A 20,744-nucleotide genomic window follows, 5' to 3' on the forward strand; every position below is an offset into this window, starting at 1 on the left:
AATTTCCACCTGTTGTCTATTCCATTTGCACAATAGCATGTGAAATTGATTGTCAATCAGTGTTGCTTCCTAAGTGGACAGTTTGATTTCACAGAAGTGTGATTGGCTTGGAGTTACACTGTGTTGTTTAAGTGTTCCCTTTATTTTTTTGTGCAGTCAGTGTATGTGTGTATATATATATATATATATATATATATACTGTACTGCAAGATCCGGCACTCCTCGTCCCTGCTGGGTACCTGTTCCGGTGCCCTCCTTAGGCTGTAAAGACTCGGTTTATATGCAATGGAAGGCGGCACTCGGAGACTGCTATCAGGTGAAAAAAGTGTGCTTTTAATCGACGTTTCGGGAGACGCACTCCCTTCCTCAAGGCACTGCTGTGTCTTGAGGAAGCGAGTGCGTCTCCCGAAACGTCGATTAAAAGCACACTTTTTTCACCTGATAGCAGTCTCCGAGTGCCGCCTTCCATTGCATATATATATATATATATATATATATATATACACATTAGGGATGAGCAGGTTCACTTCTCTGGGAACTGAACCCACCCAAGCATTGCAATCCGAGCCGGGATCCGTGTCCGGCTCGGGACTTCCCGTCTTACTCAGATCCCAAAGCAAGGCCGAATGTCATCTTCCCGCTGTCGGATACTCGTGGGTTTTTTATTCTATATAAGTCCCCGTGCATCAGCGCCATCTTCAGTCTGGCTGTGGAGATTGTACTGGACGGATGTGTCAATTTCCTGTACTGTGTTGTCTGGCATGGCGTGGGGCAGGTGCTCTGTCTGGTGTATCTGAAAGGGGTGCTCTATTTGCTCTATCTGAAAGGGGTGCTCTCTCTGTCTGCTGTATCTGAAAAAAGGGTGCTCTCTCTGTCTGCTGTATCTGATAAAGATGTGCTATCTCTGTCTGCTGTATATAAAAAGGGGGTGCTCTACGTCCAGGCGTGCTCTATCCATTTCAGGGTGCTGTGTCCGTAGCTCATATTCTTATGTTATAACTTATTGTCCTATTTTCATAATTCTTCTTATCACTACATTGTGATTAATTCAAATTAATATTATTAATAATAATTATAAATGAACTAAATTTATATTAAATTAATACAACTACATTATCCACACTTGTATAGGGAACCTTGTGCATATCAAATATATCTTTGAAGAAAAGAAGAACTTGATCCAAAATAAATTAAAAGCATGATTACAGCATCTAAAATATTGTCTTTTTTTATTCCTCCTTGCCTTAATCATCTTTTTGTGAACTGAAATCTTGAGCCTTTCCTAATGCATCATTTTTTTAAATACATTCTTTTTATTATTATTTTGTGCTGTATCCTCCCATTATACATTTCAGGGTGCTGTGTCCGTAGCTCATACATATTCCTATGCTATAACTTATTGTCCTATTTTAATCATTCTTCTTATCACCACATTGTGATTAATTCAAATGATTATTATTAATAATAATTTTAAATTAACTAAATTTAAATTAAATCAATATAACTAAACTCTCCACACTTGTATAGTGAACCTTCTACATATCAAAGATATCTTTGTGGAACAGAAGAACTTGATCCTAATTTTAACATAATTTTAACAGATGATTACAGCATTAAAAAAATATCAACTGCCACGTGTTTGTGCTGCCTACTGCTGTCGCTTAACTTAGTTATCCACCTACCTCGCTGCAACCTTTTGGCCTAAACTGGATAAAAACAATATTGTGAGATGTTCAGAATAGACTGGAAATGAGTGGAAATGAATGATATTGAGGTTAATAATACTGCAACCCCAAATTCTGTGATTTTAGCTGTTTGAAAAAAAATACAGATCCAAAATCAAAATACAAAACCTGAAAAATGTGTGTGTGTATATATATATATATATATATACAGTATGTATATATATATATATATATATATACATACATATATATATAGATATATATATATATATACTATATATTGTTTATTACTTATTAACAGTTTCTTATATAGCGTGGCATATTCAGTTGCGCTTTACAGTTGGAACAAAAATAATAGAACAAAACTGGGTAATAGCAAACAGCCGTACTGTAGAGGTACTGTAGGAAGGCCCTGCTTGCAAGCTTACAATCTATAGAAAAACAGGCACTGATAAACAAGAATATATGCTATCTATTGAATAATGGTCCAGCCAGATTGCAGGGTTTCTTGGTATATGATATAGTCACACAGCAATACTGACCAGAGGTCAGGAGGATGTCAGATTGAAGAAAAAGAAAATAATGTATGTGAGGAACAGCTTTTCAGGGAAAGCTTGTAGGGTTGGAGACTAAGGGTGCGATGTAATGAACTTCGAGTCCAGCGGCTATGTAGGACTTTCCACTTAACTGGCATGGTCAGATTTCATGCAAATGTGTTGTCCCACCCCGTCCCCCCATTTCTAACGAGGAGATCCGTTCTGCAGATGTGCATAATACAATTGCAAATAGATATAGTGCCAATACATACAACCAAGCGCATCAATAGGAAAGTAGCATTCCGGACCCACTGTCACGTGTGGTCCTGTCCCTAAGGGTTTCCAATGCAGTGTTAACCGACAAGGGAAAGAGAAATAAAGTGCATATAGTGAAGCACGATTTTAACTGGTTCTCAAGCAAGAATAAAGTGCATGTAGTACAGCACAATAAAAACAGTTTTAATGGTACAACATAAAACAAATATAGCAGCATCAACGGTATAGCAGCCAATGATATCCACACAGGAGTCCAATAAAGTGCAATAACCAGAAGCAGGTGGGAATAAGTGCATGTAATGTTTGTAGGTCCACGGCAACCACAGCAAACCCCTCACCGCTTTCCCTGGTCCTCCGTAATGGATCTCCCGGTTCAGTCTCAATTTGGATTAAGCCAACGCGTTTCTACCCTTGTTCATTGGGTCTTTTTCAAGGCTTCCAGCGGTATGTAAACCATTTCGTCCAGTCCCTCTATTTAAATGGAATCACTACCAATAGCAGTGCGGCGGGCGCAGGTGGCTCCTATACATTCATTGACTACACGTCCCATGAGCACTTCCGTGCCTCGCCGTCACTTCCGCTTCCGTCTGGAACCATGGAGACCCGGCCTGACCCGTCCGTCTCCATGGCATCCCGCTCCGTCCGGCATAAGCAAAAAGTCCCCAGCGGCTAGTGTAGATTGCTGTCCGGTGTAGATGTTCTCACAAATCCCAGATCAAGTATGCAGTTTGCAATCAAACACATCAGGGGAAATATAAAAGAAACCACTTAGTCAACCATGTAATGTACAAGATATATTGACCTAATGGCCAGTAAAATTCACAAAGTGTTGTGCAATTAAAGTGCAGCAAACAGGAAATAAAGTGCAAACGTGGTATACACAGTCAGAAAGAGGGAAATAAAAGGAGAAAAGTACCGGGTTACAGGAACCATTTTACCTCAAAATCGAGGTTAAGCCCACCCAGCTGCAATGAGCCCAGCTCATATATATACCTAATTTCTGCTTTCGCTAACTGTGTTGGGAGGTCCCTCTGTCTCCAATTGCCTTTCACCCACTGTAAACCCAGAAATCTCCTAATAGCAGCAGGGTCTTTATTATGTACAGTACGAAAATGGTCCGACTATATGCACTTTATTTCTCTTTCCCTTGTCGGTTAACACTGCATTGGAAACCCTTAGGGACAGGACCACACGTGACAGTGGGTCCGGGATGCTACTTTCCTATTGATGCGCTTGGTTGTATGTATTGGCACTATATCTATTTGCAATTGTTTAACCCTTCTTTGGGTGGAGGTATTCTGGAGAGTTACCTCTGTGTGTCCTCTACTTTATCAAGCTGCTACAGTGCGCACCCTATACAGGTTCTATACCTTTGTTTTTTTCACGTATTTACTACTCTCTTTTAGATACCTGTTAGGTGCTGCAAAATATCCTATGTTTAAATACAGAGAAAACCGCAGGGCAGTGTTTGACAATGCCTTTAAGGAAGAGGAGGATCCACCCATTGTGGTGGATACAAATTTGGGGGAGGTAATGCGAGAACTGGAACATATCTTATTGAAGGAGAGTCGCATTTGGTGGGAGGTACTGACACTGGAAAAATATTTAAACGATCAAATAGTACCGAAAGGTCTTATTATCCAGAAAAGTGCCTCCTTTTCATCTGCTAATGACTCTTTCAAATTAGAGTGGGATAAAATACTCCCTGCTCTTTCTCGCTTATTAATCATTAATTAATTATTGAGGATAGGAAAAAGATTAATCATTGAGGATAGGAAAAAGGAGTTAAGCAAGCTGGAGGGTGCTATTACTGCCCAAAGGGACCTAACAGCACGCTTTACAGACACTAAAGACTATAAAGATTTTGAAAGTAAAATCGAGATTAAACTTAAAAAAAATGAAAGGATTCTTATGGAGAGAAAGGTTAAGAAATTTAACAGGGACAAGAGCGGAGGACAAAAAATGAGACAGGAGGTCGTTTGCGACACCTCCAGTAATTTAAACCAAAATTTTACACAACGAGAACACAATACACAGAACCAGACATGGAGTCAAGGAATAAAGGGTGAGAGAAAGAAAGCGAACAGAGATTTGATGGAAAGAGAAAATACCCACCTATCTAGATCCAACAATAGACCACTTCCACAAAGAACTAATTATCAGAGAGATAAAAGACGAGTACGTCACCCTCCAAAGGATAGTACACCGATGCAGGAAAGGGAAGGACATTACGCAGGTAACACCTCCCAGATTACCGGGTTCCTATAAAGAAAGGCGGAATGCCGTCTCGAAATTAGGGATACTTGGGCATTCCCCAAATGTGCGCAATGGGGGTTCTCCTTTTTTAGAGGGAGAACGTTCTACCCACAGACACAAATGACGAGGAGAGGGTGCCGGGGTGGCAAACGGAGTAAGGGGGTTAGAACGAGCAGGGTTAGATCTAACAAGGGGAAAAAGACAGTTAATAGGACTGGAGAGGACACAGTTGATGAAATCGAGGGAGGTAAAGTGAAAATCTTTAATTTAAGTGAAGACATTTTGGCAAAGGAGGAAGTTTCAGTTTTGGAAAAAGGGCTTAAGTTTGCCCCCTCCATTCCTATGAACAAATTCTCCACTTTTATTGATTTAAATAAATTTATTAGGAAACTTACTTTAAAACGTTTTTTTCTCAGTAAGAAGCAGGAGGATACTGTCACGATTGGGACTAATAACACACCCTTCAAACCAAAATCGGTCTTTTACCCGATCCACATGAAGGGTAAATACATAGATACTTTCTATGATTTAGTTCACCAAGATTTGAAGGAATTACCTAACAGTAAAATTAATTTTAACATGTCTTGGAAGGAAAGGCAAGCTTTAAAAAGACAAGAGGACAACACGGATTTGGTTATTAAACCCGCCAATAAAGGCGGGGGGGGGGGGGTAGTGATCCTCAGTAAAGTAATGTATGAATAGGAGGTGTTAAGACAAGTGGAGGGCCAAGGGACCTATATTAAACTAAAAAAAGATCCCACACAGGAAATTATGGACAAATTGCAGATTATGCTGACAAAGTACTTAGAACAGAATATTTTAGAAGAGAGGGAGTACAAATATCTATATAATGAGGAACCAGTCATTCCGGTGATTTATGTTTAACCAAAAATACACAAAGACCCACTTAGACCACCAGGAAGGCCAATTGTCTCCGGGATTAACTCCGTGACCTCCAACCTGTCCGAATACCTAGACTTCCATTTACAACCATTGATGGTAAAGAATCGGTCCCACTTAAGTGACACTACAGATTTCCTAAATTTCCTGGACACTATAGTATGGGAGGAGTCTCACATCATGGTGACAGCCGATGTTAAGTCACTATACACAGTGATTAACCACCAGGACGGACTCAATGCTGTAACTGAAGCTCTAGGGAAAAGCAAACTAACAATAGGATTACAAAATTTTATTGTGGATGGCGTGGAATTTATTTTAACTAATAACTATTTTCATTTTAGAGATACTTTTTACTTACAGAAGGTGGGCACGGCCATGGGCATCAGGTTCGCTCCAAGTTACACTAACCTCTTCATGGGGGTGTGAGAGGAGCAATATGAGTGGGATATTAATCCCTTTGGAGCAAGCCTGGTGTCCTGGGTCAGATACATAGACGATGTATTTTTTATATGGAGGGGCGATGTCCCAACACTCAATGCATTCTGTGAGTACTTGAATTGTAACTCTATTAATGTAGCATTCACCTTCAAGAGGAGTAACAAAGAGTTACATTTCTTGGATGTAACAGCTTATCCGAAAAACGGTTCACTACAGACCAAGAACTATAGAAAATCTACTGACTCCAGAGCTTATCTGAAATATAATAGTTGCCACCATTGGTTAAGATTGGTTAAGATCTATACCATGTGGACAGATACGGCGTCTACGGAGAAACTGTACCGAGACTGCCACTTTTGAGGAACAAGCGAGAGAAATGCAGGAAAACTTTATAGCGTCTGGTTATACATCCGAGAAAGTTAGGGATTCAATAATTAAAGTACGGAATATACATAGGAAAGAACTTCTCCACAAGAAAGTAAAAGTACTGAATATCCAACCTACACCCTTTGAATGGGCTTTTATTTTGTCTTTTAATAGTCAGCACAGGGATTTGGAAAGGATTTTAAGAAAACATTGGGGAATCCTTAAAAGGGACCCCATAGTGGGAGAAAAACTCCCCCCAACAAACCAAAGTGCATATACAGGAGGGCCACAAATTTAAGCAATGCATTAGTTAGAGGTATTACAAGAGTATACACCTGGCGCTGTCACCTTACAAGGTGAAAGCAGCTAGTCTCGGGAGACTGATCCCAGTTCACCCAAAAATATAGAAAACAGAGTTAAAGAATGAGAAAGTGCTGTTCACTTTGTATAAAAACTTTTTGTTTACTTTTTTATATATAAAAAAATACAACATAAAAATATACAACACAGATATTATACTATAATACCGTCCAGTACTGATATTTATCTATTAAGAAATATAATATTAAAAATATGCCATATCAGGGCTAAATATTTCACAATAAATCAGCTTTTTAACCACATGTGTCATAAGTCTCTTTGTCCCTTTAATGGGAGTTCTTATTCTTAGAATCCCTTGATATTCACTATAACACAGTGGTCAAATAATATATATAGCAGTAAACCAATCCGCCTAAACACTATCAACAAGATGTTAATCAAGCAAAATTTATGTTAAAACAGGTATAAGTATTATTCTTGTAGCTATAGATAGTGCCCATTAGTCATAGCAGACTGTTTGTTAAAACAGTAAACATATAGTAAACGGTGCAGCTGTTAATTTGTAGTCAGCTGTTTTGAGGTTAATCAAGCAAGGTGAATATATCAAATGAGTCTCCTCTTTTATAATGGATAAAGTCCATATATTTCAACCCAATCACTTGTTGTTGGTTAGTATGGTTAATACCACAAATGGATCTCCTTTATAATGGTTACCGTCCATATATATTATCAAGTTAGTTGTTAATAACTGTAAAGTGATTAGTAGTTCAGTTGTTAATATGAATTAAACCACAAGGCAATTAATTGATGGAAAATTGATTAATAGTTCAGCTGTTAGTATGGATAGAGCCACAGAGCAAATGTCTATAGTCAGAGAGTCCCAAATTCGACCTAGAGTACAGTGCACTATGTACCCAATATAATACCTCTCCTCAGAATGCTGTAGGCATGGCAGCCTCTCCAACAAATAATGATGGTAATGGGAATCTGGGCAGCGCTCTCCAATATGTGGATCCCTCTCCTTAACACAGCTTGAGCTGATGGGACACTTCAGTCAGCCGCAGCAGCAGCTGTATAGTGTGATGCTTATCCCAACAGATCTCCACTCTCCGCTCTCCTCTGCACAGCGTGCGCTGGTGAGAGCGCTTCAGCAAGCCACAACGATGGTAGCGCAATAAGGTACAGAGTATTCACAATTTCTCCGCCTACCCTCCGGCTTCGGCGGCTTCCTCAGTGTGAGAAAAGCACTGAGGAAGCCGCCGAAGCCGGAGGGTAGGCGGAGAAATGTGTTTTGGAGACTCTGGAGATCATTGTGGATACTCTGTACCTTATTGCGCTACCATCATTGTGGCTTGCTGAAGCGCTCTCACCAGCGCACGCTGTGCAGAGGAGAGCGGAGAGTGGAGATCTGTTGGGATAAGCATCACACTATACAGCTGCTGCTGCGGCTGACTGAAGTGTCCCATCAGCTCAAGCTGTGTTAAGGAGAGGGATCCACATATTGGAGAGCGCTGCCCAGATTCCCATTACCATCATTATTTGTTGGAGAGGCTGCCATGCCTACAGCATTCTGAGGAGAGGTATTATATTGGGTACATAGTGCACTGTACTCTAGGTGGAATTTGGGACTCTCTGACTATAGACATTTGCTCTGTGGCTCTATCCATACTAACAGCTGAACTATTAATCAATTTTCCATCAATTAATTGCCTTGTGGTTTAATTCATATTAACAACTGAACTACTAATCACTTTACAGTTATTAACAACTAACTTGATAATATATATGGACGGTAACCATTATAAAGGAGATCCATTTGTGGTATTAACCATACTAACCAACAACAAGTGATTGGGTTGAAATATATGGACTTTATCCATTATAAAAGAGGAGACTCATTTGATATATTCACCTTGCTTGATTAACCTCAAAACAGCTGACTACAAATTAACAGCTGCACCGTTTACTATATGTTTAGTGTTTTAACAAACAGTCTGCTATGACTAATGGACACTATCTATAGCTACAAGAATAATACTTATACCTGTTTTAACATATATTTTGCTTGATTAACATCTTGTTGATAGTGTTTAGGCGGATTGGTTTACTGCTATATATATTTTTTGACCACTGTGTTATAGTAAATATCTAGGGATTCTAAGAATAAGAACAGCGCTGTCTCATTCTTTAACTCCATTAGTTAGAGGAGCCTTACCCCCTGCAAAATCATTACCCACGATTAAATCCAAAGGATTTTTTCGATGTGGGATGTGCATTGGGTGCCGTACAGTTAAAGGTGACGGCAATAACAAAACCAGTGAACTTATGGTGACCGGGAAGAAAGTGAACATCAAAACTTTCATCACCTGCAACACCAAAAATGTTGTGTACGCTGTCAAATGCACATGTGGACTTTTTTATATTGGCAGAACTTCCAGGCCCTTAAAGGTGCGGATAAGTGAGCACCTTAGAAATATAAAAAATGGCCTGGCGACACATGCTTTGTCGGACCATTTTCGTACTGTGCATAATAAAGACCCTGCTGCTATTAGGAGATTTCTGGGTTTACAGTGGGTGAAAGTCAATTGGAGACAGAGGGACCTCCCAACAGAGTTAGCGAAAGCAGAAATTAGGTATATATATGAGCTGGGCTCATTGCAGCCGGGTGGGCTTAACCTCGATTTTGAGGTAAAATGGTTCCTGTAACCCGGTATTTTTCTCCTTTTGTTTCCGTCTTTCTGACTGTGTATACCACCTTTGCACTTTATTTCCTGTTTGCTGCACTTTAATTGCACAACACTTTGTGAATTTTACTGGCCATTAGGTCAATATATCTTGTACATTACATGGTTGACTAAGTGGTTTCTTTTATATTTCCCCTGATGTGTTTGATTGCAAACTGCATACTTGATCTGGAATTTGTGAGAACATCTACACCGGACAGCAATCTACACTAGCCGCTGGGGACTTTCTGCTTATGCCGGATGGAGCGGGATGCCATGGAGACGGACGGGTCAGGCCGGGTCTCCATGGTTCCAGATGTGACAGACGGAAGCGGAAGTGACGGCGAGGTGCGGAAATGCTCATGGGACGTGTAGTCAATGAATGTATAGGAGCCACCTGCGCCCGCCGCACTGCTATTGGTAGTGATTCCATTTAAATAGAGGGACTGGACGAAATGGTTTACATACCGCTGGAAGCCTTGAAAAAGACCCGATGAACAAGGGTAGAAACGCGTTGGCTTAATCCAAATTGAGACTGAACCGGGAGATCCATTGCGGAGGACCAGGGAAAGCGGTGAGGGGTTTGCTGTGGTTGCCGTGGACCTACAAACTTTACATGCACTTATTCCCACCTGCTTCTGGTAATTGCACTTTATTGGACTCCCTGTGTGGATATCATTGGCTGCTATATCGTTGATGCTGCTATATTTGTTTTATGTTGTACCATTAAAACTGTTTTTATTGTGCTGTACTACATGCACTTTATTCTTGCTTGAGAACCAGTTAAAATCGTGCTTCACTATATGCACTTTATTTCTCTTTCCCTTGTCGGTTAACACTGCATTGGAAACCCTTAGGGACAGGGCCACACGTGACAGTGGGTCCGGGATGCTACTTTCCTATTGATGCGCTTGGTTGTATGTATTGACACTATATCTATTTGCAATTGTTTAACCCTTCTTTGGGAGGAGGTATTCTGGAGAGTTACCTCTGTGTGTCCTCTACTTTATCAAGCTGCTACAGTGCGCACCCTATACAGGTTCTATACCTTTGTTTTTTTCACGTGCATAATATAATGTTTCAATATTTGAAAAAATACTTTTTCAACTTTATTAAATAAAATACATTATAAAAAACAATGTTGTTAACACTTTTGAAGGGAAAAATCGTCAGTTAAGTGGTTGGGGCAGTCATGTATAAGGCTTAAACCATGCCTTGTACATGATTGCCCCTTTAAAAAAAATGTCAGAGTACGGCCTGCATCCCGCACAGCCACCGGACACAGAGTTCACTACATCCCGCCCTAGAAGAGAGTCTTATTGTGCATGGGAAGGCATTCCACAGAGTAGTAGCAGCCTGAAGGAGGCCCTGCAATGCGTATGGATGAGAGATGCAGATCCTGTGCAGAACGGAGATGTCGAGTTGGGAAATATATTGAGGTAAGCAAAGATATGTATTTTGGTGTAGTTTGGTTAATAGCCTTACAAGTAAAAGTATTTTATATTGAATATGGTAGAAAACAGGCAGTCAATGGAGGGAGTGACAGAGCGGATCAGCAGATGATGAACATCTAGCGAGGAAGATCAGCCTCGTAGCTGCATTCAAAATGGATTGTAGTGGTGAGAGTCTTTTTTTGGTCAGAGTTTTGCAGTGTCTTGTGCAACATATGGTCATATTTTGGATATGTTTTTTAGATGTATGTAACTGGATTTAATGAAAGATTGAATGTTGGCAGCAAAGGACAGTTCAAAGTAAAGGATGACAGGCTGTGAGCTTGTGGGGTGGGTTGTAGTCGAGTTATCAACCATGATAGAGATATCAGGTTATTGACCACTATTGGTAGGTGGAAATATAATTAATATTAAGTTTAGTGTGGCGAGAAGACATTCAAGATGAAACACCAGAAAAGTATTCAGTGACGAAGTCCAATACAGATGGGGTGGAGAGGTATATTGGAGTATCATCCACATACAGATGATACTAAAATCCGAAAGAGCTTATTATCTTGACAAAAGCTATAGTATAGACTGTGAAAGACAGAGGGCCTAACACTGAGCCTTGCAGTACTCCAAAATGATAGAGGTAGTGGAGGAGGTGGAATCAGAAAAGCAAACACTGAAAGAAGGATTGAATAGGTAGGATGAGAACCAAAAAGGGGTTGTGGGAATTGTAGTGTTTGTATGAGAAGAGAGTCGTCAACAGTTCAAAAGCAGCAGAGAGATCTAGAAGAAATAGACGATAGTAATGGCCTTTAGACTTAGTGACTAGATCATTCACTACTTTAGACAGTGCAGGCTCTGTAGGGTGTTGAGAATGAAAGCCTGACTGAAGTGGGTCCAATAAGTTGTGCCAGTTAAGAAAGTGTGTGAGGAGAGTGTAGACAAGTCTCTCAAGTAGCTTAGAGGGACATGGGAGTTGAGAGATGGGACTGTAGTTAGAGAGAGAGTTAGGGTCAGAATTGTGTTTTTTCAGAATATGAGTAATCAATGCTGCTTGAACAGTGATGGAAAGATACAGGTGGGGGGGGGGAAAGATTGCAGATTGTAGTTAAGGTTGGGAAGAACACAGGATACAGCTGTACTGAATATATATATATATACATATATATATATATATATATATATATATATATATAAAATGCTACTACTGTTAGTATTTACATGTATTGCTTTTTGCCTGGACTCGCTGACAGCACCACTGACAGCCAGACCTGAGGAGGGTGAGTATTTCTTTTTTTTTTCCCTAGCCAATTCCAGGAATCACAGGATTGACCGTTTTTCGAATAACAAGTCCTCAGATTGAAAAAAACTGCCTCCCTACACACAACACAGCTCTATCCACCAGACAGTGAGGACACCGAAAAGTGGTAAATTAAGAAGGAATAAGAAGACACAGAAAAAGTGTTACATTGATAAGTAACAGTTTATTAAAGCATTACATTAGTAAGAAATAGCAGTTTAAGCTTAATTAGCTAACTTAGGGGTCTATTTACTAAGCCATGGATGGACATAAAGTGGATGAAGATAAAGTACCGGCCAATCAGCTCCTAACTGTCATTTTTTTACCCAGACAGTGACATGGCAGTTAGAACGCTGATTGACTGGTACTTTATCTCCATCCACTTTATCTCCATTAAAGGCTAAATAAATAGACCCCTTTCTAAACAACTTTACTAATGTTCTGAAGCAGCTTACTTATGCTAAATTAATGCTCCATGTTCTGAACTTGAACCCCAACAATTTTAAAAGCTGTATCAATTTTACAATAAATTAATTATATATACATAGGAGCCTGCTGTGTAGGTACTCCTAGTACTGACTAGCAAAAAATGTGTACCGGACTGGCATTGGAAAGGCATAGTCCTAACACTACCTATTCATTAATACCATAGTTGTTTGGATGGAGGTGTTACGTTTTGGCACCCTGTCTCTAACAATGAGTGCATTTAGGGAGTACATTTGTTTACTCTCTGGGGACAATATGAGAATAAACCACTTTTGAGGTGAAAACACTTGGAGTTTTAAAGCTGAAGTAGGCTTGTGCTAGCTCTACAGAGTGATATACTCGTTAAATTCCCCTATAACAAGTCTTTTGTCTGTATATAGATATTTCTGATCAGTACAAGCCTTTGTCATGCAATAGGAATCCAGTGGAAAAAGAAAATTACTAAAATGGTTAGATGTAAATGTAATTTCCCAGCTGTATTTTCACTAAAAAATATAGTTGCTTATTTGCATATGGTTTGGCATAAGCCAATGTATGGATACAAAGCATTGTCTATATGTCTCAATGGTAAAAATGAATACAGGTATTAGCAGATAATTTGCAGTTTGGAGCCTAAACTTTTAGCAGATCTCTGACATCTGCCCTTTACCTGACAATTATTCATACTGTATACCCACTTTCATTGTTTCTTATCTGTGCTACTCAAACCTGTATCCCTTGATATCTTGGTAGTTTGTCTGATGTCCACTTTACCTCCCATAGGAATTACAATTTGCAATTTAACTCCAGGAGCCTTGGGAATAATGTAGGCTTCTAAGACTACCACCAGAGGTGCCATGAAAAATATAAGGGCCCTAGTAATTGAGGGGAAGGGGGGGGGAATCAGTATGAGAACCCGGCGCACGGGATCCCACTGATTGAAAGCTGACAGGGGTGAGTAAGGGATGTTTTCCCCACTCCCCACTTACCCTAACTCTAACCCTCCCTACCCGCAGCCTAACACTGGGAATATGGTTAAGTAGAGATGTGCACCGGAAATTTTTCGGGTTTTGTGTTTTGGTTTTGGATTCGGTTCCATGGCCGTGTTTTGGATTCGGACGCGTTTTGGCAAAACCTCCCTGAAAATTTTTTGTCGGATTCGGGTGTGTTTTGGATTCGGGTGTTTTTTTTCAAAAAACCCTCAAAAACAGCTTAAATCATAGAATTTGGGGGTAATTTTGATCCTATAGTATTATTAACCTCAATAACCATAATTTCCACTCATTTCCAGTCTATTCTGAACACCTCACACCTCACAATATTATTTTTAGTCCTAAAATTTGCAGAGGTCGCTGGATGACTAAGCTAAGCGACCCAAGTGGGCGGCACAAACACCTGGCCCATCTAGGAGTGGCACTGCAGTGTCAGACAGGATGGCACTTCAAAAAATTGGCCCCAAACAGCACATGATGCAAAGAAAAGAGAAAAAGAGATGCACTGTGGTCGCTGGATGGCTAAACTAAGCGACACAAACACCTCAATATCACAGGAATTATTCGTTCTAATCAATGGTATTATTGGTCCAAATCACTGGAAAAAAATTACAAAATCACAGGAATTATTCATTCTAATCAATGGTATTATTGGTCCAAATCACTGGAAGAAAATGACAAAATCACTGGAATTATTCGTTCAAATCAATGGTATTATTGGTCCAAATCACTGGAAGAAAATGACAAAATCACTGGAATTATTCGTTCTAATCAATGGTATTATTGGTCCAAATCACTGGAAGAAACTGATTCACTAATCACTGATATTAATTGGTAAAATCTCGCTATCGCCTGCCTAGTGAAGTGGAATCTAGATGGGATTTTGTACTGGGGACACAATAACTTCATCAATTGTCTAAATCCCAATGCACTAATGGTAGAAAACGGGCGCACGTCTAACAGCGCACTGATTATACTGAGAACTGATTATACTGATCAATCACTGATTATACTGAGCACTGATTTTACTGAGCACTGATGATACTACGGAGAACTGACACTGAGCAGCGAGAACAGCACTGGACTATTGTACTGTAGTATACTGGTCACCACAATGCTGCACTGTACTACTATATATACTGCTCACAAAAATGCAGCACAGATATGGATAGCAAACTTGACACAGAGCTGCAAGATACAGCAATGGCCTACTGTACTGTACTATATGTATACTGCTGGTCACCAAAATGCTGCACTGTCCTACTATATACTGCTCACAATAATGCAGCACAGAGATAGTATACTTGACACAGAGCTGCAAGATACAGCAATGGCCTACTGTACTGTACTATATGTATACTGCTGGTCACCAAAATGCTGCACTGTCCTACTATATACTGCTCACAATAATGCAGCACAGAGATAGTATACTTGACACAGAGCTGCAAGATACAGCAATGGCCTACTGTACTGTACTGTACTACTATAATTATATACTGGTGGTCCCCACAATGCAGCACACTGAGCACAGATATTTGCAGCACACTGAGCACAGATATGGAGCGTTTTCAGTCAGAGAACGTACATATTTGCAGCACACTGAGCACAGATATTTGCAGCACACTGAGCACAGATATTTGCAGCACACTGAGCACAGATACGGAACTTTTCAGGGAGAGAACGCAGCCACCTCCTCTCCGTTCAATCTCCAATGCACGAGTTAAAATGGCTGCGACGCGCAGCTCTTTATATAGAATATGAATCTCGCGAGAATCCGACAGCGGGATGATGACGTTCAGCCACGTTCGGGTTAACCGAGCAAGGCGGGAAGATCTGACACTGCCTCGGAACCGTGTAAAATAGGTGAAGTTCGGGGGGGTTCGGATCTCGATGAACCGAACCCGCTCATCTCTAATGGTTAGGGTTATGCACTTCGGGAGCTGCAGGGGGAGGGGGTGGTTTGGATTACGCTGTGGTAGGGGTGGGTTAGGATTAGGGTAAGGGCAAAAATATGCACTGGGATCTGTCAGGACACCGCTGTCAGCATTCTGACCGTTGGGATAGTGACTGCCAGGATATTGATACCATCACGTTTGATGACCTGATTTAATATACTATTACTATACATATTGCTTTAATTTCAGGCTGGCCATAAATAATCTTACAAAACAACATAACATGATTCTAAACTACAGTAATAACCATTGTTTCCCTTTTGGAAACAGAAAACATAAAACTGTAGGCTTGGGACAAATGAGTTGTGCGGGGCTGTACTAAACAGCATGTTCTATGTTTTTATTGTTCAGTTCTCATGTATAAGCATTGTATGTTTCTGCATTCACTAACATTGTGATCTTTACTGGTTTTTTATTGTTATTTTTATTCTAGCATTTTGAATACCAGTTTAAGACAACCAGTTGATCAAATACAGTACAGTGCATATTCAAACATTTACTTCATGCTTAATTCAAGCTCCCTGCCTATATCTATTGTCCCTTAGTTTATAAACTCCCATTAGCAGGACATTATCTATGTTATATATTGGTCTATATCAGCAACATAAAGGGCATAATTCACTTTTGTACTGTACCTTCTTAATCACTGTCAATGACACAAAATATGAACATTATTAACAGTTTATATTTTTGTTGTTATTTAAGTTGGACTTAATGTTTCTTATTAACTATCCCAATTTCTTAATGTGACAGGCAAAGCTTAAGGGAAATTCCTTCCCAGAACATTGATGTAAGGTAAAAAGTTCACTTGAATGCATTACTAGGTATGGTATGCAATGATTTTGTATGAATCAGTGCCTCTCTAGCCTTAACAGATTTCTCTGTATTACTGAAGCAAGATGTTTGCTTATTAAGTTATGGCAAATTACTTTACTCCAGGTTTATTACCCAACATCTGTTATGGGTGTCCATTCATTTAACAGCTACAGTAAAATATAGTAATTAAGATAATAGTAAAATAATCAAGCCATACTTACTTTGAGGCCAGGAGGTCCTTTTTCTCCAGGGGGACAAACACAGGGAGCAGGTGTTGAGCCAACATCACTTGGACCATTTAAACACTGGGAAGTGAGCAAGGAAAATCTATTTTTCCAAATTAATATTTCAGTTCTTTTAGGTTTCAAATTTTTAACTTAATGCATCTAGAACTTTTATGATATTCTCTTAAAATATTTTTTTTTTGCTAGTGGTAAAATAGAATTTGTGTGCATTCCTGTGAACTGAAATACAGTATAGATTTAAAAATATGAATTTTCTCTGTTCAACTTGACTCATAGCTGCAAAATACATATTGTCTTTATGTGAATTACTACAATATTACCTGTAAAGCACAACGTATTGATATGTAAGGGATATACTGTATATTTAAAAAATCATGTTAATAATATATTCAAATTTGTACTAATAAATACTGGAAATGGTTGTATATAATTATTGGTCAAGCTTATAATGATTAATTGCTTCAAAGAAAATAATAATAATAATATGATGTAACAAATTGAGTGCAATATGTGCTTCACCGATGAGTAAAGGCATTAAAGAATTGTAACATTGTCATTACCAGAGTTTTAGGATTTTCCATTTTCTCAAAACGGAGCAATAATATTACCTTGTTTGAAATAGACCATAAAGTACATACCTCTCCATTCTGAAACAAATACAAATAAAAATATTATTAATGTTTATGTTTCTTAATGCTGAATAGGGTGGTGATGAAACAAGTTGAAACATTTTCCACATGTAATTAGAACATTATAACTCTGAGGAGAAATCACCCTGGTTAGGTTAACTGCTACTTTGACTTTATATGTGAAGCACTCATAAAAACATAACATTCTGATAAATCTACATAAACTAATTCACGTTCACTTTAAACTAGTACCTTGTGATGGACAAATTTACAAATCAGTTTACAATCATCAAGAACTTTGAAGAATCAGTAACAACCTCTGAAGATTAGGTATCTCACACTGCCCAAACATAAAGAAATCAACAAAAATTAACAAATATTTGTCTATATCCAAAATAGGTTTATATATTTAAAAAATGACAAGCATTAAATAAAAATTGAAGTGCAGTAAAGCTGGGTACACACTGAGCGATATGTTGTCCGATCCAGCGTAACGGACCAAAATATTGCAGTGTGTATGGCCAATATACGGTTGCCCGCAGTCGCTAGCGATGTCGTCAAGTTTGATGTGTTGCACATCAAACCTGACGATATCACTAGAGTTCTGTAACATGCTAATGAAGGATGGAACATGGGGGCTGATTCAGACCTGATCGGTGCTGTTCGTTGTGGGAGGGGCGGGCCGGCGGCATTTAGCCACCGTTTAGGGGGCGCGGTCCGGGCAACGCAGGTGTGCCGGGATCATTGGGGGCAGGGCGCGGTGGCCTTGTGATGTCACACGCAGCTGCTGAGACCCGTGCAGCGACGAGTAGCACTCTGCCAGTGCGCAGGAGCTGCACTGGCTGGGAGCTACTCTGAAGTACAAAAGCATCGTCGCTGTTTGATGCTTTTGTACTTGTGCGATGGGGCAGGGACTGACATGCGGGGTGGGCTAGCCCTGTGCTGGGCATCCCCCCGCATGTCAGTGTGAGTGATTGTAGATGTGCTAAATTTAGCACATCTGCGATCAGGTCTGAATAAGCCCAATGATTGTTCTGTCCTACATTAACATCGTTCCAGTGTGTACGAGCAATCTGGGCTGATGGGCATTTGTTCCGATGTCGGAATGAATGCCTTTCACTCAAGGGTGTACCCAGCTAACAAGTAACAGCATATTATAAACAAGTAGAAACTAAAGGTGGGTACAATTGATCTGCAGATATGTCCGCAGATCGTACACACTGACCAGCCACCACTGCCATCTGCAGATATATCTCTTGTTGAGGACAGTGGACAATTAATCTTTCCTCTGTACACATTAGCATATCGTTGTCATGAAATGTGCCAAATATTCCTGCAATGAGTCTGAGGACACAAGAACAATATGTGGGAGTCATATATATATTATATATATATATATATATATATATCCTTACAATAAGCACGGCACTCCAAGGACTCTTATGCAATCGCCTTTATTGGCGGTGTTTTACATCAACATGTTTCAGGGCCTCAGCCCTTTCGTCAGGATACACCGATACATAACAAACAGACACACACAAAACACTTAAATACCTGTTACCGAGTCCTGTCTCCCGCCGGCGTCCACGTCCACAGCTGCAGCCGCTGATGCACCGCCGGAGCCTCACTTCCGGGTTCACGCAGGACGCGGTTGCCAAGCAACCGCCGGCTTGCGTTCCAGCACAGCAAGCCCGGACCAAGTATTCTCAGTCAGCGCCATCCGTGGGGGACTGCCGGGGACAAACAAAACACACTTATTACATTCATAAAAAGACATTTAAAAACATATATCTGCAGCAACCCTTAAATGTAGATGTGTAATAGCTAGATGCTCCCTGTCCGTCTACACAGAAAAAACATGCTGTATTGGCAAAATCTGACTGACCACCGGTACACTGGACTTTATGTTTTAAGCATTAATTCCTAACCCACATCTACAATTCAGTGCAACCTAGAACATCTAAGGTCAAATCATCGTAAGCTATTCCAGTTGATTTTATCATTCAATCCGTCGGGTACCAACGTACCCAGACGGATAATCCATCTTGCTTCCAGCACACACAGGGCTTTGATCCGATCACCCCAGCGGGGAGACTCCCGCACATGATCGATCATAAAGTATTTCAGATCAGACAGTGTGTGGCCCATCATCCTAAAGTGACGGGCCACTGGCTGATCGACGGCTCTACCCTCAGTCGACAAATGTATAGCCGACCTGCGTAAGGCCATAACTTCAAGTTTACTTTTTCATGCAGTGAAGTCCAAGTGCATTTTTTGGACGTACAAGTAAATGTCTGCGAGGGTAGGGTCACCACAGAGGTGTTTCAGAAAGACGTGGACAGAAACACCTTTTTGCTTGCCTCAAGCCATCACCCGACGTCTTTGAAACGGGGGTTGCCCCGCTCACAGATGATGAGGGTGGCTAGAATTTCCAGTGATCCCCTAAAAGCTGCTGAGTCTATTGATACACTAATATCTAAATTTATAACACGGGGATATGACCCCAAGATGTTAGAGGAGAATAAAGTGCAAGTGCTGAATATGCCTAGAGCTCAATTAATGCAATCGCACACTAAAACGTCAGAGAAGGTTTTCCCGTGGGTCAGCAGCTTTACCACTGCTAGCCCAGTGATCAATCGGGCAACCAAGGCATTATGGCCTATCGTAACCTCTGATAAGGACCTGCCATGCTTTAAGGATACACGCCCGCTAGCAGCATTTAGGAGAGGTCGCAACCTTAGGGACAGACTGATGATTACAGACATCACAGGCAGAGGTATTCCTAAATTGCCAAATGTATATGTTAAACCTGCAGGATGTTACAGCTGTCATGGCTGTACTACATGTAGATTTATGATAGCCTGTAAATCCTTTCAACACCCTCATCTCCAAATCAAATATGACATTCAACATGTGCTCACGTGCACCTCATCATTTGTGGTGTACGTGATCACATGCCCATGTGGGCTATATTATGTGGGCCAGACTTCCCGTAAGTTTCGGGAACGTATGACCTTACACAGGTCGGCTATACATTTGTCGACTGAGGGTAGAGCCGTCGATCAGCCAGTGGCCCGTCACTTTAGGATGATGGGCCACACACTGTCTGATCTGAAATACTTTATGATCGATCATGTGCGGGAGTCTCCCCGCGGGGGTGATCGGATCCAAGCCCTGTGTGTGCTGGAAGCAAGATGGATTATCCGTCTGGGTACGTTGGTACCCGACGGATTGAATTATAAAATCAACTGGAATAGTTTACGATGATTTGCCTTAGATGTTCTAGGTTGCACTGAATTGTAGATGTGGGTTAGGAATTAATGCTTAAAACATAAAGTCCAGTGTACCGGTGGTCAGTCAGATTTTGCCAATACAGCATGTTTTTTCTGTGTAGACGGA

The 20,744-nt window shown here is 40.3% G+C and overlaps 1 protein-coding gene across 1 annotated transcript in view; it reads right to left on the minus strand.

Moving 5' to 3' along the window:
- COL21A1 (collagen type XXI alpha 1 chain) overlaps window positions 1-20,744 on the minus strand; it is a 472,866-nt gene that overhangs the window by 251,319 nt on the left and 200,803 nt on the right. The window contains exons 8-9 of the mRNA XM_063916728.1: window positions 17,355-17,363; window positions 16,693-16,776 (exon numbers count right to left, since the gene is read on the minus strand). Coding sequence (XP_063772798.1) covers window positions 16,693-16,776; window positions 17,355-17,363 — 93 coding nt within the window. The remainder of the gene's footprint in view (window positions 1-16,692; window positions 16,777-17,354; window positions 17,364-20,744) is intronic.

The sequence above is a fragment of the Pseudophryne corroboree genome, chromosome 4 (assembly GCF_028390025.1).
Source record: "Pseudophryne corroboree isolate aPseCor3 chromosome 4, aPseCor3.hap2, whole genome shotgun sequence".
Taxonomy (NCBI): domain Eukaryota; kingdom Metazoa; phylum Chordata; class Amphibia; order Anura; family Myobatrachidae; genus Pseudophryne; species Pseudophryne corroboree.